The 25,364-nt window shown below is 34.1% G+C and overlaps 2 protein-coding genes across 3 annotated transcripts; one reads left to right on the top strand and one right to left on the bottom strand.

Annotated features, from left to right (window-relative positions):
- The first annotated feature begins 1,134 nt into the window (after positions 1 to 1,134).
- LOC145640191 (mannosyl-oligosaccharide glucosidase GCS1-like) lies at positions 1,135 to 16,831 on the top strand. Of its 2 annotated transcripts, none has more exons than XM_081691495.1 (22): positions 1,135 to 1,611; positions 1,825 to 1,898; positions 2,574 to 2,825; positions 3,548 to 3,722; positions 4,075 to 4,161; positions 4,598 to 4,666; positions 4,803 to 4,899; positions 5,857 to 5,939; positions 7,261 to 7,368; positions 9,869 to 9,987; positions 10,102 to 10,209; positions 10,288 to 10,361; positions 11,497 to 11,622; positions 12,929 to 12,996; positions 14,521 to 14,670; positions 14,748 to 14,798; positions 14,987 to 15,043; positions 15,121 to 15,267; positions 15,602 to 15,693; positions 15,863 to 15,972; positions 16,079 to 16,142; positions 16,236 to 16,831. In XM_081691495.1, exons 1-22 carry the CDS (start codon positions 1,321 to 1,323, stop codon positions 16,396 to 16,398), a joined length of 2,565 nt encoding a protein of 854 aa, XP_081547621.1. In that variant the 5' UTR covers positions 1,135 to 1,320; the 3' UTR covers positions 16,399 to 16,831. The 2 variants fall into 2 exon arrangements, with proteins under 2 accessions (XP_081547621.1, XP_081547624.1); XM_081691498.1 differs by having other exon boundaries at positions 1,567 to 1,611; positions 2,584 to 2,825.
- LOC145640215 (nuclear pore complex protein NUP54-like) lies at positions 16,794 to 24,292 on the bottom strand. Its single transcript, XM_081691521.1, has 9 exons — positions 23,730 to 24,292; positions 23,536 to 23,589; positions 22,984 to 23,043; positions 22,742 to 22,852; positions 20,730 to 20,795; positions 20,538 to 20,624; positions 20,134 to 20,235; positions 19,894 to 20,043; positions 16,794 to 17,055 (listed from the first exon to the last, which is right to left on the bottom strand). Exons 1-9 carry the CDS (start codon positions 24,207 to 24,209, stop codon positions 16,939 to 16,941), a joined length of 1,227 nt encoding a protein of 408 aa, XP_081547647.1. The 5' UTR covers positions 24,210 to 24,292; the 3' UTR covers positions 16,794 to 16,938.
- Positions 24,293 to 25,364: the final 1,072 nt, after the last annotated feature.

Here is a 25,364-nt window from a genome sequence, read left to right as displayed (position 1 = left end):
CCAATAATCGATATACTTGTGTTATTTTTTTGCTATTTCCAAGCTCAATTCGGACCCCTAAAGGCTAAAATGGCCCCTAAAACCTTAAGCGAAGATTTTTCAACTTGTAAACCGATGAAAAAGTTGAATCGGGCTGCAATTTCCAATTTATATGAACTTTTGGGCTGCAATTTGCAATTTTTTTTTAAATGGCTCCAATTTGCAAAATACGAACTTTAAATGGCTGCAATTTGCAAATTTTCCTTATATTTTTGCGCCATATTTTCTCAAACTCTTACAAAAGGTAAATGAAAGTTTGAAGTTATTTGATCAATATGAAATACATCAAATCTTGTAATGAAGGGGTTAATATATATAATAAAATAGTAGTTCAAATCATCGTAGGATTATTAGGAATTAGCATCCTAATCACACTGTTCTACATTTGATAAGATAATTTTATTTTATTTTTTAAAAAAATCTAAGTATAATCATTTACTCTACATTTTGTTTTCTAATTTTTTAAGGCTTCAAACTTCTTTAAAACTGTAGGAAACTTTTAATAGTCTTACATTAATTTATCCTAATCATTGCAATTTTTTTTTTTTAAAAAAAAAAGAAAATTAAAGATAAATTTACTCTCTATTATAGGAAGTAGATTTTTTAGGGTTTTATCATATGATTTGATATATACTCGTATAGGATAGAGGCATAGAGAACAATGCACAACCAATCTAAGTTAATAATTTCTGTACAAAAAAAAAAGGTTAATAATCACCGATTGGTGGGGAACTCACTTTATGAATTTAAGGTCATGAGTGAACTGGCTAAACTTGTAAGAGGCCAACTTATTAAAGTGAGTTAAAAATCAAACATAAATTATCTTTTGGATTAATTGATTTCAAATTAAATAAACTCGCTAACGGTCTGTTCACATTATTGAACTGAGTTGAAGTGAACTAAATTGAACTTAGCTGAGCTAAACTGAATTGAATATTTTATAAGAGAGGAAAATTAGGAGTTGAACTGAACTGATTGGAGCTGAACTAAACCGAACTGAACTGAATTAAACTAAAATTAAGTAAATATAAACAAGCCCTAACTCCACAGTATAAACAAAATAAGTCAAAACACTCTTTTATTCAGTGACGTTTTTGGAGTGTCCAAAAATCATTCGTGCTCCTCAGCTCCTCTCCAATTCCTATGATCGACAAAATTTCTCTCAACTCTCTCTCACCTTCAACCTTCATCCTCCATTAATGGAGTCGATCATCTCCAGATAACTTATCTCCTAATTCTCAGAATTTCAGATTAATCCACCAAAAATCTTTAGGGCGTAAAATGACAGGAAATAGTAGAAAAAATGCTCGAAATCGACCTAAATCTTCCATCAATGTTGATGAAGATCATCATCCGATCAACACCGATAAGAAATCAAAGCTTAGGAGAGAGAAAATCAAGCCTCGCAGCTTTTCCAAATTCCAATTATTGCTCGTATTCTTCGCAGTTTTCGTCTTTGCATTTTCGTCGTATTTTGTTTATAATTTTGTCGTGAATTCTACTGATTATGGAAGTCGGAAACCTAGGGTTATCACTCCATTTCCTGCTCCTAAACTCATGGATCTTCCTCAGGTTAGTTTCATTCAAATGGAAGATGATATTCAATGGAAAATGATAGTTAAATTATACATTAATTACACCATTCGACGTGTGATTTTGTCGTGCATTCATAAATTAACGCAAAATGTATCAAATGCTTTTATGCAATTATGCGTTTAATTTTTCTAAGTTTATGTTTATTATCAATTGGAATTTGAGGATATGAATTTGTTTTGCTGATTGTAGTTTCAAGGCGAACACAAGGAAAGTTTGTATTGGGGAACTTATCGGCCTCATGTTTATCTTGGTATTCGAGCAAGGTAAGTTAGTATGATTTGTAATCTTTGTTTAGTAATCCGCTAATACTATCGACTATCCGCTAATTGCCTAACAGAACCAATGTATAATTTGTTAGCCTTATACTATTCTAACAAAAGTGTGTCAATAGCTTGTACGGAGTAGTGTATACTTCATTACTTCATGTTAATAGAATAGTATGTGGATTTACATTCTCAACGCAATTTTAGTTTAGTTTTGTCGAACATTTGAATTTGTAGATATGCTTTATATTTTGAAATGCAATGAATACTTGCGAATTATAACTATACGAGTAGTATTTATTTAGACGATGGATTATTGTTCATATGATTATCAATAGTCATACTTGAGATGTATAAATTGATTAGGTTTCGAAGGACTATATTGTTAGGTTGAACGTTGAAGAAGTTTTCATCAACTTATCAATGAAATCTCGGGATCTTGGCTTAGTAGTTACTAGCTAGGACAAACTTTGGTTTATGAGATACTAGTTCAAATGGCTCATTCCCTGTTTTATGCTTTTTTTTGTTTTTTTTTTTTGGTATGTGTTTCAGCTAGGACTACTTTTCCTTTCTATTGGATTGGTCATTTGACGTATGATTGAAATTTTACTTGAATGTTAAGTTTTGATTTTGCATGTGAAATTGTGAGTGATAATAACTGGTTGTAAATGGCAGGACTCCGCAGTCACTGATTGCGGGATTAATGTGGATTGGTGTCAAGGATGGACAGTATGTCATGCGGCATGTCTGCCAAGATTCCGATAACCTTAACACTTATGGTTGGACTCATCACAATGGGCGAGATTATGGAAGGCAGCTGATAGTTGATCAGGGGCTGACCTTGGAGACCAGTTTCTTAAAATTGAGAGAAAAAGGCAGTGGTTATGGAGGGGATTGGGCTGTTCGAATTGATTTGCAGAGCAAGAAGTAAATGTTCTCATCTGGTTATGGCTGCTTGCTTAAGAAGTATGCTAATTTAGCTTTGCTATTAAATTATGTTGGATTGGTTTGCAAAATTGAGTTGAAATAGCTAAATGATCTGACCCAGATTAATTTTTATCTACTCAATTTGTATGAATCAATTGATGGTAAGCTGGCAACCAATTATTTAGGTTCAAACTTTAAAGACCTGATCCGATGTGTAGTTGATGTAAAAAAAAAAAAAAAAAAAAAAATCTAGACTAGAAAATTCGGCAAATGTGTTTCTCTGCAGATCTTAATCTCATGGTTTTTTGGCAGCATATGTATTGTTTGAGAGGTGAGAAAAAATATTGATATTGCACAATGTTTCATTTGAGTTGAGGAAATGTCTGGGAAATTCAGAAAGATACTGATTTCTTTCATCCTAACACGGATAGGGAATAATCCCCTGTCTACGCCTTCCCGAGTTCTTGTCCTGTAGTTATTGTTTGAATCCTTTGATACTTAACAAACTTATTTTTATACTTTTTATGTCTTTTTAGTCTTTACAGTTTCAGTATTTACTTTATTTGCAAGTGTAGTTTGTGAATCATTTAATTCTTTGCCAGTTCCTTCTGTAAGTATGTTCTGTAAATGACTTTATAACATGGGTTGCCTACTGTAAAGAATTTAATTTCTTTGCATCTAATCCATGACTTGTATTATTCACATTCATATTTGGGACACAGGTCAGGCTCAGATGAGGACAGTTGGGGAACTGGTCATTTTTTCTTCTATATGGCTGATGAAGGTGGACATGCCATCAGCATGAGTAGAGATGTTTTGGACGTTCATGAAAGCTCATTACTGGCATCAGGATCACGAAGTGATGTTGGAGGCTGGCAGTTGCATCTAGAATCAGCTGTATGTTATCATATGGTTTAGACTATGTTTGGATATGCTAATTTTTTTATTTCCTTTTTGGTTTAGCCTGTTGTGACTTTATTTTATGCATGCATGATAGTTTCAATTCTGTATTGCTATAACTATTCCGTGCTTCACATGACTGGTCTTCTGATACTGTTATGCTAAAAAAAAGCAGGATATGGACCTTTTTCAATTCTTCTTTATGCATTGGTTTGATGCTTTTGTAAACTATTTGGTTACTTAGCCATTTACATATTTTCATCCTTCATGTGTTGCTTTCTAAATGATGTTCTCTCTCTCTACAAAAATTTGTTTCTGAAGTAGTGCTCATCTTTTGTCCTTATGTCAGGACAATCCGGAAATTCATTATTCTGGTTTCAAGACACCACACATACACAACCTGTCTGATCTTGTCCTAGTAACTCTGGCACATCAGGTATGTAATAGGCTTTTCATTGCTCCAAATTATGAATGTGGTGAAATTTACTTAATCACAGTGGTAGAGTGAATGTTAAGGTATGAAATTAGTATTGTACATGGTTTGTGTTTAGTTAGATGCTGCCTTTAGCTATAAGCTACTTTGTATAGAACTTAGTTTGCTGCTTCTGTGGTCAAGGGATGGTATCCTTCAGATTTGTAGCATGTAGGTCTTAGAACTCTATTTTAGCACATTGCGAACCTTAAGCACCCACTGAAACACTATGAGAATATCACTTTGCTTGGGCCTTTGATGGTACTGCTTTAGCATCCTCATTTCTTCCCTCAGATGACAAGGAAACAATTATTTCGTGAAGAGTCAAAGATCTAACATTGTTTCTCACTTGCTCTTATCCGAAGAAAAGATGACCGTTGCTTTTGCCTTTATCTTGTAGATCAGAAGCTTTGGCTATATGCAGCTTCCCGACAATCCCGGTCAATCTCCTAATATTCTCGTGTTTCAGGTGATTTTATGGATTGTGTTGATGTAATATTTTCTGAGAAGGAATATGTTGATTATTTACTGTGCTGTGATATAGATTGTTCTGTCAGAAAAAATTGCCTGGTTTTTATTTACTTTAATCTATTTTATTTTTGCAGATTTCTGCAATGGTTCCTTTCAAAGCAGACTTTGCTTTTGTGTCAGGAACTGACATGAAAAATTCACGGATAGATGAACGCATTAGTAGCCTTACAGGTATTTTCTTTATAATATATATTTTTCTTGCTTCTCTTTTATGCCAACTATTGAATGCTACCACCTACTGGTCACACCATTTTCCTTCGAAGTACATTGTGAAATGTGAATTTGTGAGTTTTGGTATCTGTATTTAGTATCATAGAAGAAATTATGCATGTTGGATTCTTATTTTATTATATCAAAAGGAAGGTTCTATCTGGTAGCATGATCACTCCATATTACCTATAGGTTTGATATATAACTTTTGTCTAACTTTGCCACTTATTTGTTATAATCCTTCCTCAAATAAGTGTTGTATTGTTTTTGAGTTTTGAGCTAAGGAGGAACAGTATAATGGCTAAAGCCATTCTTATATGATAAATATTGGAAAGATAAATTTCACTTTGTTTGAAAAATGTTGTGCGAAGAACACAATTAATTCATTTATTGATGACAAGGATTATAGAGAAAAGTGGTTAAAGGTTTGAATTCAGTCTTTTTTTAATGACATTTTATTGAAATTGTAGAATGACAGTAAAGTTATTGAAATATAATTCCTAAGAATTCTAACCAATATCTACTTTTGATACTGAAGGCTTATTCAACACTACTTTTGAAATTAAAGAATCTTGTTGAGATTTATTTTTTCTTTAAACAATACTTTCCATAAGATTTGCAAAAGAAATGAAATTAAAATGGTATCTAGGGCCCCTTTCTTTTTTTTTTTTTTTTTTTTTTTTTTTTTGCAGAATGTGGTGTCAAATTAACAAATATAAATAAAAATCACTTCATATTTTTTCATGACTTCAAAAGTTCCAATTAATATGTGTTGGTTAAATGTTTGAGGTTTATAAAAATTGGACGAGTGTTGGATTGACTGATATGAGAGATGTGTATTCTACTTGTGATATTATTCTTACAAAGTTGCTTATATAATCTGGGCAAGTACTGAGCATAAAATATATGAATTTTCAGGAGAAAACTTGACCAAACAACTAGTGAAAAAGAAGAATGAATATGACGATAAATTTCAAAGATGCTTCGATTTGACTGAGAAGGTATCGTCACAGTAATTTCTTCTCCTCTTATTCACTATTTTGAAGTTGAGTTTTTTCAATGTATCCTATTATACTTGTCTGCAATATTGCTTGAGCTTTGCATTACATCTCCTCTAGCTAGATACAGCTATGCTTATACTCCCTCAGTTTCTAAATATTTGCTCCATTTCTCCATGGAATTAATAAAATATGATTTATGTTGGGTCCACTGTTGAGAGAAATGAATTATGTATTGTAAAAGCTTTCCAAATAAGGAAATGGAATAAGTATTTAAAAACGGCCGAAAATTGGAAGTGGAGCAAGTATTTAACAACGAGGGAGTAGTTTCATAAGAGATACATACTTCTCTCTAGAAATATAGACCTGAATACTGAGCTTTGATCTTGATTGAGCCTTGTATACTTTTGGACAGATGATGATCAATCTAATGTTGATCCTTGTTCATGAAATTGAGGAGGATTATCACTCAGAGTTTGTTCAGATCTGATACAGAATTCTGGATACAATATCAGTAAAAATTAACATATTGGTTTTACAAGAGATGACAGAATTAGGGGTAAAAAAATAACATATTGGTTTTTCAAGTGATGACAGAATTAGGGATGCATAAATGAAAGCACTTCCCTAATTTGAAAACTTTCTGACATTTTAAATATATCTCTCTCCTCCTTTGGTCCCCATACTACAACAATTTAAATTATTTCTCTTCCCTCGTGATCTCCAATCTTACATTCCTCACTAGTTAAATTTTCCCACAAACCTCACTACTATGATATTTTAGCGCCCCCCCCCCCCCCCCATATACTTCTTAAAATCTGCGTGGAAGTAGTATGTCACTAAAAAAAAAAAAAGAAAAGAAATGAAGGGATTAATAGAAATACCAAGCACGGTCATCAGGGTTAAAATAGAGTTGGCTATTTGGAAAACACATTTTATGTATGTTATAAGATAGCTACTTAGGATTCTCATACCTTAATATGTATTAAGAACATTGGTTAAAACTATGATATTCTTGAATTCAAATCTAATGTTATACAAACTGAAACTAGAAGTCTAGCCACTTTTAGGCCAATATCTTTTTCAAATGTCTGATCTGAAATGCAAGTAAAAAAAAAAATCTGAATAGGAAGTGTGAAAGGTGAACGATCAACTCAGGGATTACATCTCCAAATCTCTATGATTTCAAATGCTAATTTTTGAAGTAATGTAAATATACTAGGAAGAACTTCAAAAGTGGTGATATGCAATGGCAAGTTGAATCCATGTTTTGTTCTCAATTAATAACATAAAAAATTTCTAAAGTCTGTTTCCGTTTGTCCAGGTTGATTCAGAAGCTATTGTTGTTGGTAAAGCCACAATTGCAAATTTGATCGGTGGGATTGGTTACTTTTACGGGCAATCAAAAATTTCTGTGCCTAAGAATACTGATGTAAGTTAGCTGTCAACACTGTACCTTTTCTTATGATACGTTTGTTCTTTAAACGTTAAGGATTAGGCAAAAATTCTAGTTCTGAATGTCTTGGTTTAGAGATCATGCTATTAAGAGGCAGTTGAATTCCACATGTGTCACTACTGGGGACAATGATCATGTTACAAATCCATTCATATTCAATTTGTTAGAGATAAGGAATATATGCATCTAAGGATGTGCTTTAAGTCTTTAATGCTTGTTATGCTTTGGATATTTTGAAGTTTCCATGTTCATTCCATGTTCTTAGTGAGAACAAAGAACACGTGTGTGTAGAGAAAGTGTTTTTGTGGTTTAATTTTGTATTGCTGTGCATATTGCTTATATTTACCATTTCATTTATTTGAGTAAAATAGGATTAAAGTAAACTGTTTCCGTTTTCCTGCCAGAAATGTTTAACTGAAATTTACATACTCAACAGTGTTAGGACTTGGGAGTCACAGTAGATGAGGTGGACAATATTAATGAGATAAATGGGTGTTCAGTTCTTGGTTATATGCACTATAAAGACACAATAGATAAATTGTCAGCTCTCTAAATCCTATTTCCTCTTGACAGATGAGAGAGGTAGATCTCGTACAATGTGAAACTGAGGCATGCAGTATATCAGATTAATTATTAAATGACCACTAACTACACAAATTGACAACTCGGAGCAGTATTCACTTTGATATTGGTAGTATGATTCTGTGTGTGTGAAATAACCAGAATCTGTATATTGGCTATGAGCAAGCTCATGACGTCGGTGATAGGTGATAAAGACGACATATATTACCATCATAGAGATCAGGTTTAGTAAAAGAAATTTTGTCAACAACTGTCACTTAAATGATCACTTTTGAAAACAATTACTATTTGAATTTTATTTTTGAAAAAACTATTACAAAAACACAAAAATTTTGAGTAACACTATTACATTTAGATTTTCCAGTAAAAATCTCTGTTTTGGGGGCCTATTTTATCAAGTTCCCCTCCAAAAAACCCAAATTAAATGACAACATTGCTTTAGATTAACCCTAAGTTAGGTAATATCACTTTTGTTGCGCCACATTCAATATTTTGACCATGAACACGGCTTAATTTTAAGATTCAATTGAGATATCAAATCAACTGAAATACGAAATTAAAGACGGTTTACCTATAATTGTGTTCGTTTATCGAAATCCCTTGTTTAATCTACCACAGTTGAATGAAATTTCATATAATAGGCTCCCTTAACCGGAGAATTTTGTCGAAAGATAGTGCTACTAAAAGTTTTTGTGACTTTGTAGTAGTTTTTTCAAAAAAAAATTATTTAAATGGTAGTTGTTCTCAAAAGTGGTCATTTAAAAGGTAGTTGTTGGCAAAATTTACTTTACTAAAAGACTAGTTGTCAGCAAGCAAACAATTTTTCATGTATTTCTTTGTGAATTTTACATAAATCCTTGTGAGGTTGGGGAGATTTGAATGCAAATAACCTTTTTCTTTACCAGTTAAAGTCTATTGAAAAGATTGTTTCCGAAAGACGTGGAGGGGGGATCTCCTCGTCAATTTATCCCTAACATTAAAGATTATGTCGAAACCATGAGTCTCTGAATAAGTCAAAAGAGAACCAATTAAAGGCCTTCATCTTTAAACAAACATAACATATCTATTTCACAAGGATATATATAAGATTCCACCTCAATAACGTACTCCATACCCACAAATTTAACTGTCTTATAGTTGCTAAATTTTTTAATAAGCTTGAATCTTAAGCTTGTTAATGATTCACCACTTTCGCCTTTAGTAGTCAATAATGGTTTCCCTTCCATACTACTCCCTCCGTCCCAAAACGTTGGTTTTGTAATTCATGTATTAGCTTGATTATAATTTTTACTAACATGATAAAAACGTGTTTTATCATAAAAAATGTTGTTAGATATGTATTAATATAAATTTTCATAATATAATTTTTAAAGGAAAAAAAAATATATGCTGCATATAAGAAGCTAAAATTGGAAAGAATTGACAATAAATAAACATTTATTACACCGATTTACTCGTGAATTGTCGATAAATTCCCAACTTAATACTAAAAAAAAAAAAGTATATTAAATGCTTATGGGCTGCATATAGCATTACCCATTTTAAAAATAGTTTTCATTAATATTTAATTATTTAAAGCAAAGTCAAACTAGTGCATTGACATGTGTGCAAAGTTGATTGATATCTTGGGAAAAAGGGAGTAATTTGATTAAAGTTCATTACATGACTTTTCTTGGTTCTCAATATGGCTTGGCTAGTTCCTTAAAACTTTGTGTATGGCTTATCATTTGAATGTGCTTATCATTATAGCCATTCCCCTCTGTCCCGATTATGTGGTTTCTGAATGCTTACATACAGTGCTTACGTGCAAAAATGCAATCAGTGTAAGTCATCTTTTCTTGGGTCATGTCAATTTTTTCCAATGTAGTCATGCATACCATCTTTGTTCTTGCAGATAAAGGGTGATGGTTATTTGTTGTACTGGCCGGCAGAGCTCTACACAGCTGTTCCTAGTCGTGGTGTCTTCCCACGGGGATTCTTGTGGGATGAAGGTTTTCATCAGTTACTGATTTGGTAAGATACATGCTGCCTTTTGGGTCTCTACGAATTCAAAGTTTTATCCGATTGTCGCTGTGAATTATGTGACAGTGCTACTGTATTTGTTGATTGATCTGTGTATCATAATAGGCGTTGGGATGTCCGCATTTGCTTGGACGTCATTGGCCACTGGTTAGATCTATTGAATATTGATGGTTGGATTCCTCGTGAAATGATTTTGGGCGCTGAAGCTTTAAGGTGACTGAAACATTTTGTTTAGCTACTGTCTTTATCGCTTTCATGAAATTTGTTATTCAACTTGGCCTTTTTCTGCAGCAAAGTACCTGAAGAATTTGTTCTCCAGCACCCAACAAATGGCAATCCCCCTACATTATTTCTGGCTTTACATGGTACTTTTCTCTGTTGAATCAGCTTATATTTTTAACTACTTAAATGGTTTTTGCTTGTCGTGGCCAGTTAATTTCACAACTTTGTTTGCTGAGTTGAAATGATTGGTCATGTAGCTGACCCTATCCTATTGATATTGAGGGTTTGACATTGTTGTTGATTTCTAAGCTGTTAGATGTTACTGCTATTATGGTGCCTATGAATATTGTAAGGTGTTTTGTGCTATGAAGATGTTATGCTGTTGTGACAATAAGATTAATAAAGCTAAATTTTAGGCTACAGATTTTATAGAGTATAATAGTCTAATTCCACAATTCACAAGTACATCACTAAAAAACTTTGGTATAAGTTTGTACAAATGTAATCATGGATGAATCTTGGCAAGCATAATGCTTGAGTTTGTTATGAGGCTTATAACATTGCCATCAATAAATCTAGTATATCTTGGGATTTCATGTGATCCTTAAATCTCGTTGGCTAACGCTCCATTACCTAACTTTCTTCCAGCTTGAGTAATAGAATAAAAGAACAAAGAGGTTTTTTTTTTGTTTGCATGTAACTAGCTTCCTAAAATCTAGATTCTTTGGCTCCCTCTTCTTGTTGCCCAGTGCAATGCATAACAGAATCTCAAGTAAAATGAAGTGTACTTTCCATCTTGCCTTTCTTCTGGCTTATTCTGTTGGATATTTGAATATGAGGCTTGGAATGGGTGGCCTGATCCATCACAGTTTGCCAAAGTTTTCCTCTTGCTTGTGTGCTCTTTTCATATGCACAATATTTATTCTGTAGACATCTAAGTTTAAGATGAATAGGATGAATCAGGACATACACAGTAAGTTTTTGGAGTTCTCTAACTGTGTTTTGCTAGAGTTGACTGAGGTTTTTTCATGTGGTAATCATTTGCTGATGAATAATTGTTTTTGAACTTTCAATTATTTTTGAAATTCTATGAAAGACTATATATGATATTCAAATGCTCAAAGAATTTTAAAAATATGTCATGGATTGCAGCCATGGTTTTGTAAGAAACAATAAAGGATGCTGTTAAGCTGCACTTGTGGTAGTTAATCAAAGTATCTGACTTAAGTTTCCTATTCATGCCTCCCACTTTCTGAATCTATATGATGCTTCTATCAGATCTGGTTTTTGGCATCAAGATGGGTAAATTCAGTGCAGCTGAAAGCAGTGAGATCTCTTCCTTTTTAGAGCATGCATATATTCGTCTTGATGCATGGTTTAAGTGGTTCAATGCATCACAATCAGGTACGCTTACTCCCCCCCCCCCCCCCCCCCCCCCCAAAAAAAAAAAAAAAAAAAAAAAAAACAACCTCCAAGGAGGGGAACTTGCTGGCATTTAAAAAGAAAACTGGATGTCTATGCTTATTCATGTGACTATGTGATTTGTTGCATTTCTTTGTGTAGATAGGTCATATATGTGTCATATGTATGTTGTGTTTGACATATAGGCCCTATTTACTTTACCTTATTTTGCAGAACTTAAATTATTTTTGCTGAACTTGTATTATTTTTACTGATTGTCTGGAATAATCCTTCTTTGAAGTTACCGATTTTTACTGAAAGTCAAAGTTAATAGGGATTGGATTGTCAATGATCAAATTGTTCTTGCCGGTAATCTTTACTGAAATTTGCTAAATGTTGCCATTCCAATTAACAAAACGTTATTGATTGGTTTGCATTTCACTGTCTTAGGAGTTTAGGAGCAGTTGAAGATATTTTTCTTCTTGTATCATGGAGAAATTCAACTGAATTTATTTGATGCTTGTATGTTATCTGTCATATTCTTCAACTCGTTTACTTGATGCTTGTGTGTTTTCTGTTTTTTTTTTTTGTTAGTGTGTGTGTGTGTGGATGTACTCCATCCTTTACGTGAGTATTGGGTCTGAATAGTGTTGATCTTGGGGGCTGAAGAATGATATTATAGAGGAAAATGTGTTTACATATGCCTTGATCATATGTTGAAATTAGGAACATCCGAACATGTTTATCATTAAAGCTAGTGTAAGGAAGGAACATTTGAAAATGACTCCCCATAGAAAATCACTCAAGAATTTTCCAAAGTTTACTATTTAATAATGTGTTCCTAATCAAGCTTACATGCCATGTGGTACTATTGTACAATAGTTGCCTGAAGTGAAAAACTAAAATGTTAACCACTAAGCTATTCCCGTATTACATGTTTTCTTTTCAAAATTATATATAAATAAGGATTTGAATCATGTCATCACTGAGATAATTTGGGGCATTGCTCAGTCTCATAAACTACTTGGAGTATAAAAAAAAACAAGCTTCTATACTCTGTAGGACATGTTTGAAGGTGTAATAAACTTTAGCTTTAATGAATCAGTATAAAGGTTTGTGCTACCATCCTTTTCTGACATATATATTCTTTTTCTCTCTTTTTTCCTTCTTGTGGATGCTCTTTGTTTATTGTGTAGTACGTATTATGTCTTTTATAAACATTCTCAATTCTCATCCAATCTAACTTAAGCATTTCTACAGTTCTGCATGTTGTAATATATTTGCTCACTATTGCTGTCTTCGTTTGCAGGAAAAGACCCAAATAGCTACTTTTGGCATGGTAGAGACAATATTACTGATCGTGAATTGAATCCAAAAGTATGACATGTAGTCACTGTTTACACTTATACTAAATCCGCCTCTCTTTTATTCAAAGTTATATTTCCTCCGTTCTTTTTAAATTGCAACGCAGTCTCATTGGGGCCAATCAACCAATGTGTATTTTATACCTTTAGTATCTTTAATTGTATTGTAGGGAAAGTTTTAAAAGTTAAATACTTTTAAAATGTACTTACTCAGTTTTTTATTACTTGCAACACACACATTTTTTGGTTTTTACGGTACTTGAGAAAAAGTGGGTCACCACATGATTTACCACACTTAAAATGAGGCTGATAGATTGTTAGGATTATAATTAAGTGGGCCATGAGCTTTAATTAAGAGTAATAGTACAACTCTCACCCAAAAAAAACCTTCCAATTGTAATATGTTGCAAGTGCTGTGACACTTTCCATTTTAGGGAAGTATAGTAAGTATTGAAAACCGGAGGAAGTATATATCTAGATAAATCTAATAAAATCCTACTTTATTATATTTTTCCTTATGTATAAATCACATAAGACGGTCAAAGGAGTGTTTTTGAATAGTGTGAAAACATTGCGATTGAAAAATAATAGAAAAAGTGATGTTTGGATGCCCTAAAGATATCTTGGATTAGTATCAGATTCTTGTTATTGCATGAGCTTCGCAAGTATATGTAGTTCCTAGCTAACCAGACCTTCTGACGGGCCTGTTTTACTGAGTTTCTAATAGGACTTTATTAATTTTAGCTTAACTTGTGACTGTCATTTCTACGTGTGAATTCTTCCTTTGTTTCCTATTTGTTGTTTGCATGGAGCATAACAAGTGTTTCTAATGGCTTTCCTATGCACATGGTTATCCTCAACCTGTCTTAGGCATGACAATGTGTGTATGTGTGCGGTGCGTGCGTGTGACTTCTATGAAGTTTATGGTATACCTAATACCTTCCTCTTTGAAAAACTCTTATACTTGCTTGAGTAATATTGAAAATTGGTTGAATTTTTAAAGGTTTTTATTTTTATTTTTGGGTAATGCTATACATAGCTCTTAGGGCTGCATATAAGCATTAAATACACTCTTAAAAATTATATAAAATTAGGAATTCATGACAAAAACACGCGTAAATTAGTGTAATTAGTGTGTTGTCATGATTTTCTAAATTTAAACAATTTTCTAGAGTGTATTTAATGCTTATATGTAGCCCTAAGGGCTTTGTATCGCATTTTCCTTTATTTTTATTTTTTTGCGGTCAGCCAAGATTGTATTATGTTTTCGATTGTAGGGACATGCTGCTTTTTTTTTGCTCATGCATATGGTTTTTTTTTTTTTTTTTTTTTTTTTTTTTTTTTTTTTTTTTTTTTTTTTTTTTTATGTTAGTTGACCTCAAATCAGTTTGGAACTAAGGCTTTGTTGTTGTTGTTGTATATTGTTTTTATTTTTTAAACCTTCTTACACAAATGCAGGTTAGGATGAAAAACCTGCTTGCAAGCTTTTTTGCTGTATATTTCATGTTGTAATATTATTACTTTGTGGAATTTTCAGACATTGTCATCCGGGTTGGATGATTATCCACGTGCTTCTCATCCCAACGAAGATGAACGCCACTTGGATCTCAGATGCTGGATGCTTCTTGCAGCAGATTGCTTACAGACCATTGTCAAAGTTACTGAAATGTCAAATGAATTGGGGAAGGTACAACGGTGTGAAATATTTTCAGGCTTTGGAATTTGTCTGTTAGATTAGTAAACCTCATGAATGGATCACTGCAGGAGTATGGCTTCACTGTCAATCAGCTGTCAAATTTTGAAATTCTCAACAAGGTCTGTAAATTCTAATACATTCTGAAATTCTCTATTTTAGTGTAGCATGTCGTGATTGTCATCCATTCTTATTTCTCGTGTAAGGGCCATGAGCATTTAGCATTACATTTTTTTTGCTTCAGCTTGCTTTTGGAGAATTTTGTTATTCTATATATACTTTGTGACGTTTCTAGACATGTTCTATACAGATGCATCTTGATGAGGCTTTTGGAGCATATTTTGATTTTGGCAACCACACTGAAAAGGTATGCTTCTATTTTAAATGTTTTTTCAGCTACTTGTTTGTTGATAGCTTGTAACTGTGGTATATTTCCTTTTGTAGGTTCGTTTACGTTCGCAATTGAAGATGAATGGAAATCATGCCAGACAAGAGATGGTCCGAGAAGTCCTTGAGGAACCAAAACTTCAATTTGTACCTCACCTTGGCTATGTCAGTTTTTTTCCGCTAATGGGAAAACTTATACCTCCTGTAAGTTGCAGGTTTTCTTGATATATCATTTTGATGGTTTGAGGTGTTTATCAGTTATGAGAAAAGTGTACATGTTACATGTATTAACATCTGACCATGTTTAAAATGAAAATTTTGGTTGAATGAGAGTTTCTTACCCATCCGTCAAGTTGTCAACTATTAGGTACCTGACACGTACTCCAAGGAAGAAGATTTTAGATAGGACTACCTCACTTAATTACCTCCAAATTGGATGGTTTAAGATGCTCACAGTTATTCTCATAATTTACTTCATAAATGCATTTCTCTGAAGTAGTTTTTTTCCCTACTGATAAGAGTAACAATTATGTTACAGGAGTCGTGGATTTTAGGGAAACAGCTCGATCTTATTTCAAATAGAAGCTTATTATGGACCAATTATGGGATTCGCTCCCTTTCCAAATCAAGGTGGTAATCCTTTCACATATGTTGACCGGTTTTCTTGATCTATTGCTGTCAAATTCATGCACTTCTCACTCTGATACTTTTAGATTTTTTTTTTTTTTTTTTTTTTTTTTTTTTTTTCTTTTTGAAACAACAAAAATTCTGACTAAGCAACTTATTTGATTTGGTCCAGCTCCATATACATGAAATATAATACAGAGCATGACCCACCGTACTGGAGAGGGACAATTTGGATAAACATGAATTACATGATTCTCTCTTCTCTCCACCACTACTCTGAAGGTACTTGATTAAGATACAGAAATTTAAATTTTGAATATCTATATGCTTACATGAAGTTTAGTTTTTGGGTGTGACACTTGTATTTTATGGCTGTATCGATTCACAGCTGATGGGCCCTATAAATTGAGAGCTAAAACCATTTATTCTGACTTAAGAAGCAATCTTCTAAGGTACTAGTAATGTTTACCCATGTAATGCCAATATGCTCAATTGCTACATCTAAAGTAGTACATAATCGTAATAATTTGTATTCAACGTGGCAGAAATATCATTCAAAACTATTACAAGACTGGCTATATATGGGAGCAGTATGATCAGACGACAGGAAAGGGTAAAGGTGTCCGGCAATTTACAGGTTGGTCATCACTTGTGGTGCTAATAATGTCAGAAAGTTACAGCAGTAGTTGGGGAATGTCAAACTCATGATCAGCCAGAGATTCTGAAGAGGAAATATAATCAACTACAAAAATTTTGCAGTAGTTTACACTGTGCTTCATTTATGTTAACTGATAATATTTCGCCACTAGTATTATTGTTTCATTGTGAAATTCAAAACTGTAGTGTAAACTTTTTAGATTTGGAAACAGGCATTGTGCTAACTGGACAATTGCGCATATCAATTAATTACACAATTAAAATGAGCAAGCTGTAGTAAGACTTATGAAGCACAGAATCTGGTTCTGGTTTTACAATTACTTTAGCTGGATTCTTCAGGATTGATCAATGTGATGTTATTGCACTTTCGAGATTCAAAGCAAGCTGGATTCTTCTGGATTGATCATACATGTATAGAGAAAACAGCTCTCTAGTATGTACTATAATCACATTTTACTCACTAGTACGATTATAACCATTGTAATATTGATATAAAGTTACAATAATAAAAACTACTCCGTACATGTTACAATATCTGCAGTTAAAAAAAAATGGTGCAAGCAAACCCGTCCATCTCAAGAAGGCTCTTAATCAACTACCATCTTCAATCATTTCAGTATCTTCAGACATAATAATTTCCATATCCCGAATGTCTCGCTTCAATACATTACCAAGTCTTGCTATGGCATCAGTTTGCTGCTGTAAAACCTGCCAAATCAATAGTACCAATGAAGAAAAAAGAAAGAAGCTGATGCATATGGTTTAGAAGCTAAACTGCAATGAAGACTGCGTGTGAGACGACAATGATATGAAACTTGTGATAACTTGTTATATAAAAAATTAAAATTAAAAAGTAGACAATTAATATGGAGAATCTCTTAATTTACTAGCGCATAAAATTAAGTTCTAAATTATCCAAAAACATATCATCGTACTAAGTTCACAAAACTGAAAATTAGTGCAACCGGTGAGCCTATGACAGATCTTAAGACTTAAAAGCAGTGAACCAAAGACAATACCACCAAGCACAATGCCCCCCAGAAAATCGAGTTACTTATGTACAATAACCACAAGTTGCACACACTTTGAGGAAGTGGAGTCTTGTCATAATATCATACAGAACCTAATGAAGCTGCTGTTATTTGTTGCTCTTGAACATCATGTGCCTACCCACCAAGGTATAGATTCATTTGTTGATGGTAAATTTTACTACCTCCATTACAAATTATGTGCAACTTTTGGGTCATTACACATAATATGTAATGGAGGTAGTATTTTCTTTTCATAAAAGATAGGTTCTAGTCTTGAGAAAAGACTACTCTTAACTTCTTTTTCTATTTTTCTAGAAGACTATTCTAACTTTTGGTGTACTTTTCTTATTAATCAAAATACAATACCACAGCACTAAAGGCATGCTTTTCTTAACACTAGTAAATCCTATGTTAGACATCAAATTTGAATCTTTGAAGCAAATAAGCTCTCTTAAAAAACCCTCAGGATTCTTAAGACTCAACCAATTTCAACCATTAAAGCAACACAAGCTAATTTCTTTCCAAGTAATAAATTCATCCTCCATGCAACAACAATAAAAAATTCACCCTTTATTTCCCTTCCACAGGAACATATTTTCCCTTACAATGTTTAACGAAGTAGATCCCCAACAAAGCTTTAGAATAAGTACCACAGAGAAACAAAAGAAGATACAGAGAGGTGATTAATAAACTCTTTCCGTAGCTATAGGTCAAGGACCAGAGGTTTTAAAGGCTCAAAAGTTTATGCTTCAAAATAGCACCAGAGTTTTCCCAACGCCCCAAAGCTCTCTTTCAGGTTTCAGAAAATCTGTATCATCAGATTTTTGTATCCTCCTAGATCACCTCTTTAAGATTAATCTCTTGGTATTTAGTACTAACAGTCACGATGATTTCATTTACTGATAAGAAAATTATTGAGGGAATAAAATAAAAGCAAATTAGAATAGTCACTACATTAATTGATAGCCAAAAAAATGTGGTTAACACACTTAACAACAACAATTGAAATCATGCAAAAAATATCTATGAAGTAGCACCAAAGACCTAGTTTGGTTGACATAAAATTTCCAAAATGGAGAAATTGCAAATTCCTTGGGAATGTGGAATTCCCGCATAACATGGGAAGTTATTTACCTAGCCTCCCAATCATTCGTAATTACCATAAAATGTATTTTCGGATATGACAACCAACCAACCTTTACCAAACAAGCACCTCTTACCAATAATGGCCTACAGGCACCTTTCCAGCCTTCACCTTTAAGGCGAGATACCTCAAACCATATAACCCCCACAAAGCATCTTTATCCATATAACATTCCCCCAAACCACCTTCATAACCTTTGGTTTGTGATATCTAAACCCTCTGCATTTGCTTTGAGGTGTAGCCTTTGGTTAGAAGATAAAAATTCTAATCCCATTAAAACTAAAACCAAAAACTTCACCTCTTTCATCCAAGATGTCACCATCTAAAACCCAGTTACACCATAGAGATATTTGCTTTTGACATTCCCTTGACCATCTTAAAAAATATCTAAAAGCATGAAGTTCCTGAGAACCAAATTTCCAAACTTCAACTTGCCTTAATAAACCTATTTGGTATCCTTGAATTTCAAATGTAAACCCACCAAACTCATATTACATATATTCCATAATAGAACATTCAAGAAATTCTTGTAATCAAACACTTAAGTAGGGGTAAGCCTTCAGATTGAAGATCTTAGATCAACCAAAAGCTCTCTTTTGTGGCATATAATCTTGTCATTGCTTGCCAATAACCCCTAAACTTATCAGGAAAAAAAAACAATCACCAACAACGCGAAAGCCTTAGAGCATTCTAAGGATCTCCAGCTGAAAATAAAACTTAAGACCAAAATACCTCACAATTTATTCTCCCAGACCATCCAAAATCTTCTACTTCCCCAGGACAGCCTATAACACTCAACAAAGAAGAGCTACAACACAATCTGAAGTGTGGCTTTTATTTTGGCCGATTAGAGTGGTGAGTTGGTGATCTCCAGTGCCAACATCGAGCAAATGCATCTAATTATCATCCACCTTGAAGACAAGGTGGAAGTTTGGGCAGCCAGTAATGTAATGAACCGACCTAAGGGGGGCATTATAGGTAGTGCATAATAAGTTGTTACGACTAGCTACAGCAGAAAATTAGATATAGGTCATTCCAGATGAATGTGGATGAGAGTTCTCTTTGAATTTTCGTTTGTATTTTGGGAGAGTGCAAGCCTCTCGAATGCTTGTGTGTATCGGTCACTTGTTGACATTACCAGTTTATCAATCATAATCACCATCATTTCACATTAAATCAACATCACTAGAACTGTCAAGTCAAGCCAGTTCATAACAAAATCACACAGCAGTCACTTTGCTCGTGTGTATATTTGATATAGTATTCAGAAATAGGTCATCCTATAAGGAGCAATTGTTCCATAGATCAAACATTCAAACCACTCATGCATAACATAAACTCCAGAAAAATAAGAGATCCTTTAATGCTAACCTCCTGCATGTCGGTGAGACTTTGCTCGTGAATTTTAGTTGAACCTGGAAGGTATACAGAGATACTACCACCATTGGAATTCACCTGAACACGAGATACTGTAAGCAGGTTTTGTACTCGCCTTGAAAGTTCTGCCCCAGATCCTTTGAGCTGCAGTTGAAAGTTATCAGGAAAAAGCCACCTCAAAACTTTAATAATCTTCAGGGATGTGGGGGATGAGAGGGGAGTAAGCCCACATACCTGTCTAACTATAGCAGCCAACTTCTCAGCCAATTCAACTTCCCCTTTCAATAGGGGCATACGACAACCTTTTCCCTCAAGAGCCTCCACAATTCTCATTACCTAATAAAGCATATGAGCAAACAACAGTATCAGCATTTAGGATTATTGCATTTTACAGATGGTTGCTGGTTATTATTGCATATGAGCAAACAAAAGTGGCAGATAAGTGGAGCCTGGACATAAGTTTCTTTGAATGAATTGTACAACAGGCAGTAAAAACATCTTATTTAGCCAAAAAGAATAGACTATAAAGATAAACCAAATTAATCAGAAACTTTTCTGAGCTATAAGCATACATGGCAGCAGAAGCCTCATTCTCCCCACCATCTCCCAAAATAACCAATAAAAATCATAAGTCCCACCCTTAATAAACGTCTTTGAAGACCTTGCTCTTTCTGCTTCAATCTCTCAATACGTGGTAGAGTGTCAGCTTGGAAATGCCTTTGAAGCTGCATAATGTAGAATGACATTACCAAAAAAAAAAAAAAAAATGTCAACTATTTCACAACTAATGATCATACCAAAATGAACACAAGCAGACAGATAAACAGTACCGTCTTCACATTGCCTTGAGTCATCCGCAATCTCTCTGCATCTGCAACAATAACTTCATCTTGAAGCTGCAGCAATATGGACCAGAACAATCAATTGAAGACGTCTTAATAAAATATCCGATTGCAGCATGGGGCGGATCATAGTTCCTAAACCTCCTTTGAAACATATAGGAGGCATGGATATCCCCCTTGACATGCAAAAACAAAGGTCATACTTGTATATCTAATGACAGCTAATGATCACATACCAACATCAAACCCACATCCATCACCATGCTCTAGCCAAAAAGGCATCAAGATTGCAGGATAGGCAGAACACTCATAGAACAACAAATATTTGCAACACTGCAAATGCATCCAATTTCACTGATTTTTGTAAACGTTTAACACAATTTACATTATAACCTCAAATGAGTGGAAGTCCAAACTTCCACAACACGTAAATAGATGCTTCACATGTTCTTTTCCCTTCCCAAACCACCTAAGCAAAATGTCTGTATTTAGTCTCCTTTCTAAGAAATCTTACCGGCAAACATAGCTACAGCCAAAGTGGTGGGATGCAAATTAGTTGAAGAGTACAAATGGATTCTACTCATGAGTAAATCAAAATAGTGCAAGAGCACAATCAATCAGGAACAGCAAGATTTGGACAATCTATGTTGACTAACGAATGCAAGTCCTTTTTCACCCCCTTTTTCATTTCAAGAAAGTCATACATATTTACAGTGTGTTTGGATAACATTAGAGGAAGGAAAAGAAGGGGAGGGAGGAGAAGAGGAGGGGAGAGAAGAATGGTGAGTTTTCCTTCCAAATCTCTCCATTGTTGGAGGGATCATTTTCCTATAATTTAATCTCTTCATTTATGTCCCCTCCAATTCCCTTACTTCCTCATTTGTTATCCAAATCAAAGATATCACATCTCTCCATTTATCTCCCCTTCTTTTCCTTCAATTTCCTTCTATCCAAACACACCATTAGAGACTTCTAAGGACTATTTTTATGAGTCAAATAAGAAGAGTACAAATGCAGGTCCACAGCAGAAAAAAACTAGATAACATTTTAAGGTACGCAAATTCAACTCAATAAGCAGAGCTAAGGACCTGCCATAGCCAAGATACAGTATGAAATTGTTATCAACTAATCAAGATGAACTAATCATGAGGGGGGGGGGGGGGGGGGAGTTTATACCTTGATAAAATTCCAGTTTTTCAAGATCTCATAGTCCAAGGCATTCAGCAATAATTTGTGAATTTTGGAATGAAATGTTCAGAGAAACAACAGATGCCTATTTAAGAACAGTTTCTTAAAATCAACTGAACATAACAAAATGACCACATGTAGAAGTTACTAACACCACCTGATCAAATATTAGCCTAGTCAGGGCCACATGCCTAACACTCACTTTTCCATTTCCTTCCGATTAAAGCGTATATATAACTAAATAAGGTGCTCATAGGAGATGCAAATGCCTTGGCCTTGCACTTCACGAGATATTGTTAGATATTTTTAAGATTTCACCAAAAATTCTCATTAATACATACAAAAAAACAGCCATGACATATTGTTAGATTTGTCTTATAATGTAATTTTAATATGACAATGTTTCTATTATTTTTCTAATAAATAATTAGAGATATAAATTGTTAAGATGAAGACGGTGAAAAATGAAATCGACAGTATATTACGAACTAGAGGGAGTATAAGAGTTATGTTGTTTTGAATACAATATATATCCAGAATTGATTTTGGAGGTTTTTTGGCACTTTAAGTGCACTGTGAAAGGCGCACGCTTTGGCCTTGCACTTCACGCCTTCGAAAACTAAGGATGGAGTTGTATCACCCATGCTACTTTGCTTGATAAATTACACATAAATTCATTATCAAACAATCTAACCAACGGATTTTACGCAAGAACGTATTTATAATCGACAAGACAAGACTGGTCTTCTTGAAGTATAAAAAAATAAAATAAATAAATAAATAAATAAATAAAAAACACATAGAATGACTACCTTCAAACGATTTGATAGATCTTTGAAGCCTTTTACAAGCTGAGGCCATAAGCGCTCCCGATTCGTACTATCCATGCCCTCAAGTTTCCCCATAGCCTCAGCCCACATTATCTGCCACAACCAAATCAATACAATTTTACAAACTTGCAGCTACATTTTGTGCTTCAATAGAAAACATACACCGAAAGAAAAAAGATATAGCTCATCATAATATACCACATAGTATATTAAAAAAAACTTACATCTGATACACCAGATGGCTTAACTCTGAATTGTGGATCCGTCACACTGAATAACAAATGCTGAAACATCAACAAAAACATTTATTGCTACGTCAAAACCAAAAGGAGTAAGCACATGCAAAAATAAATACATTTTTTCTCTATAAGGAGACTAAGCAGGACACTAAACAATAGATTAATTTTTAAGTATATCAGTAACAGAGTTAGTGTATAATTTTTTTTATATATACATAGTTCCACCTTCACACGCACAGATTTCTCGCATCTATTCCGGACATCCATCAATACAACCGAAATGATCTTCGTCGGAACATAAACACCAAAAAGTTGTACATGTATATACATATGACTAATTCAATTTTCAGACAACTTAAGCTCACACTGATAGTTTACAAAACATCAGTCTGATGCCTAAAAATATGACAATATTTCGTTTCTCAGTAATCCTAGATAATAATAAAGGAATCACAAACTTGAAGGACAATTCTATGAATCAAAATTGAAGAATTCCATAACGCTAATTTTAAGAGTGATTTTAGGCGGGAAACAAACCTTAAACGCGTATTTAGAATTTCCAGGCTCATCCTTGTATGCATCGACAATAGTCTAAATCATCAAAAAGAATCGAGAATTAAACACACAAATAGTCAATCAAACACAAAATCAAAATGTAAGCAAATTAAAGAAAATCGACAAATTAGGGTTTCAAAACGAAATGCGGCAAATTCCTACAAAGTAATTCGAACCTGAATGTCGCGCTCGGCGAGGGAGAAAGGTAAAGGAGCAACAGGAGCCATTTGAGTGGTGAGCTGCTGAGCACCAGAAAGAGTAAACGGCGTCGTTTGCTGTGGTTGTTGTTGCTGTTGAGGAGTCTGAAACGGCGTTGAACTGAACCCAAATCCGGTATTCTGCTGCGAAAACGGCGTCGTTTGTTGCTGCTGTTGAGTATTCTGACCGAAAGGAGAGGGAGTATTGAAGAGAGAAGATCCGAGAAAAGGCGAAGACGGAGTTCCGAAACCCGGCGTCGAAGGAGTCGCACCGAATGCTGGCGTCGACGGAGTTCCGAAAGCTGGAGTCGATGATGGAGTTCCGAAGGCCGGCGTTGATGACGGCGCTCCGAAGGCCGGCGTTGATGACGGCGTTCCGAAGGCCGGCGTTGACGACGGCGTGCCGAATGCCGGAGTTGACGACGGTGTGCCGAAGGCGGAGGAAGTTGCTCCGAACATTTTTGCGGAGGAGAGAGAAAGAAAGAGAGCGAGAGAGTGTAAAAAATGTTAATTGATTGAGGTTTTTGAGGGAAAAGGGTTTTTCTTTTGTTTCCTTTGGTTTTGGATTTTGGAGGGTTTTTTTGAGTTTTGATTATAAACTTTGTAAATCTTACAGCCGGTTTCAGTGCAGTTCACTTCCGTACATTTCTTATAAATTCAGTTCAGTTTTAATTTCCGTCTTTTATAAAATATTCAATTCATTTCAGCTCCAATAAGTTCAGTTCAACTCATTCTTGTCAATCAAAACAAGCCCAATAATATAATTTCCGTAGATATCATGTAAGAGAATAATATATTTAATTAGGATATTTATGTTAAGATATTATTTTGAGAATATATCTTTATGAGCGTAGGTTTTGTATAAATACTCTACCTATCGATAAATAATAATCGGGCTATTCATTATCTCTTCTCCCTAATTTGTCATGGTACCAAGAGCAGGTTAAATCTTGAGACCGCTCACAAAAATAAAAATTTTCCCCCCTGCCGGTGGGTTAGAGTGTTAAACCCACCGGTGGGATTCAAAATTTTGCTTCCACTACGCAATATTAATACTCTTTACATTTTTTTTTGGGTCGGTACACGTTATGACGTTAATCATCATATATGTGTATGTGATTTTTTTTTTCGGAGAATTTTTTGGGAGTATGTGAGTGGACTTCCTCCACTATAACATATCTTTGGAGATGAAGAAATTAAATAGTGTTATGCTTCACGCAATATTTATTAAAAAAAAAAAAGAAAAAAGAAAAAAAAAGTTTTCGGCTCTCTTGTGTCGTGAGACAAGAAATTGGTTCTCCTTGTGCCGTGAGACAAGGTTTGTGAGTTGATTCGAGCATAATTTTGCTCCTTTGAATTTGAGTGTGGTTTACTTTGAAAGACCAGAAATTTGAGTGTGGTTTACTCTGAAAGACCAATAAGAAATTTGAGTGTGGTTTACTCTGACAAACCAATATTTGATTGGAGCTCGGTTTTGCTCTGGTAAAACCAAAATTGTTATATTTGCAGGTTCGAAAATAATGACGTTCCTGTTTGATTGATGACTAATGAGTTCGAAAAGATGAACGTTCTCATCGTTGAAAAAGAAGAAAAAGAAGAAACAAAAATTGAAGG

Source organism: Chenopodium album, chromosome 1 (genome assembly GCF_948465745.1).
Source record: "Chenopodium album chromosome 1, dcCheAlbu1.1, whole genome shotgun sequence".
NCBI classification, from domain to species: Eukaryota; Viridiplantae; Streptophyta; class Magnoliopsida; order Caryophyllales; family Amaranthaceae; genus Chenopodium; species Chenopodium album.
Note: the sequence above shows the minus strand (reverse complement) of the source record. Positions and strands in the feature narration are given on the sequence as shown.

What these genes read in the sequence shown, in the direction of transcription:
- LOC145640191 (XM_081691495.1), top strand. Translation starts at nt 1,321, where the DNA reads ATGACAGGAAATAGTAGAAAAAATGCTCGAAATCGACCTAAATCTTCC. An exon ending in CTAATATTCTCGTGTTTCAG is followed by an intron (nt 4,667 to 4,802) that starts GTGATTTTATGG and finishes TTATTTTTGCAG; the next exon opens with ATTTCTGCAATGGTTCCTTT. An exon ending in TCTCCACCACTACTCTGAAG is followed by an intron (nt 15,973 to 16,078) that starts GTACTTGATTAA and finishes ATCGATTCACAG; the next exon opens with CTGATGGGCCCTATAAATTG.
- LOC145640215 (XM_081691521.1), bottom strand. Translation starts at nt 24,209, where the DNA reads ATGTTCGGAGCAACTTCCTCCGCCTTCGGCACACCGTCGTCAACTCCG. An exon ending in TGGCTGCTATAGTTAGACAG is followed by an intron (nt 20,044 to 20,133) that starts GTATGTGGGCTT and finishes TTTCAACTGCAG; the next exon opens with CTCAAAGGATCTGGGGCAGA. An exon ending in GTCTCACCGACATGCAGGAG is followed by an intron (nt 17,056 to 19,893) that starts GTTAGCATTAAA and finishes TTGATTTGGCAG; the next exon opens with GTTTTACAGCAGCAAACTGA.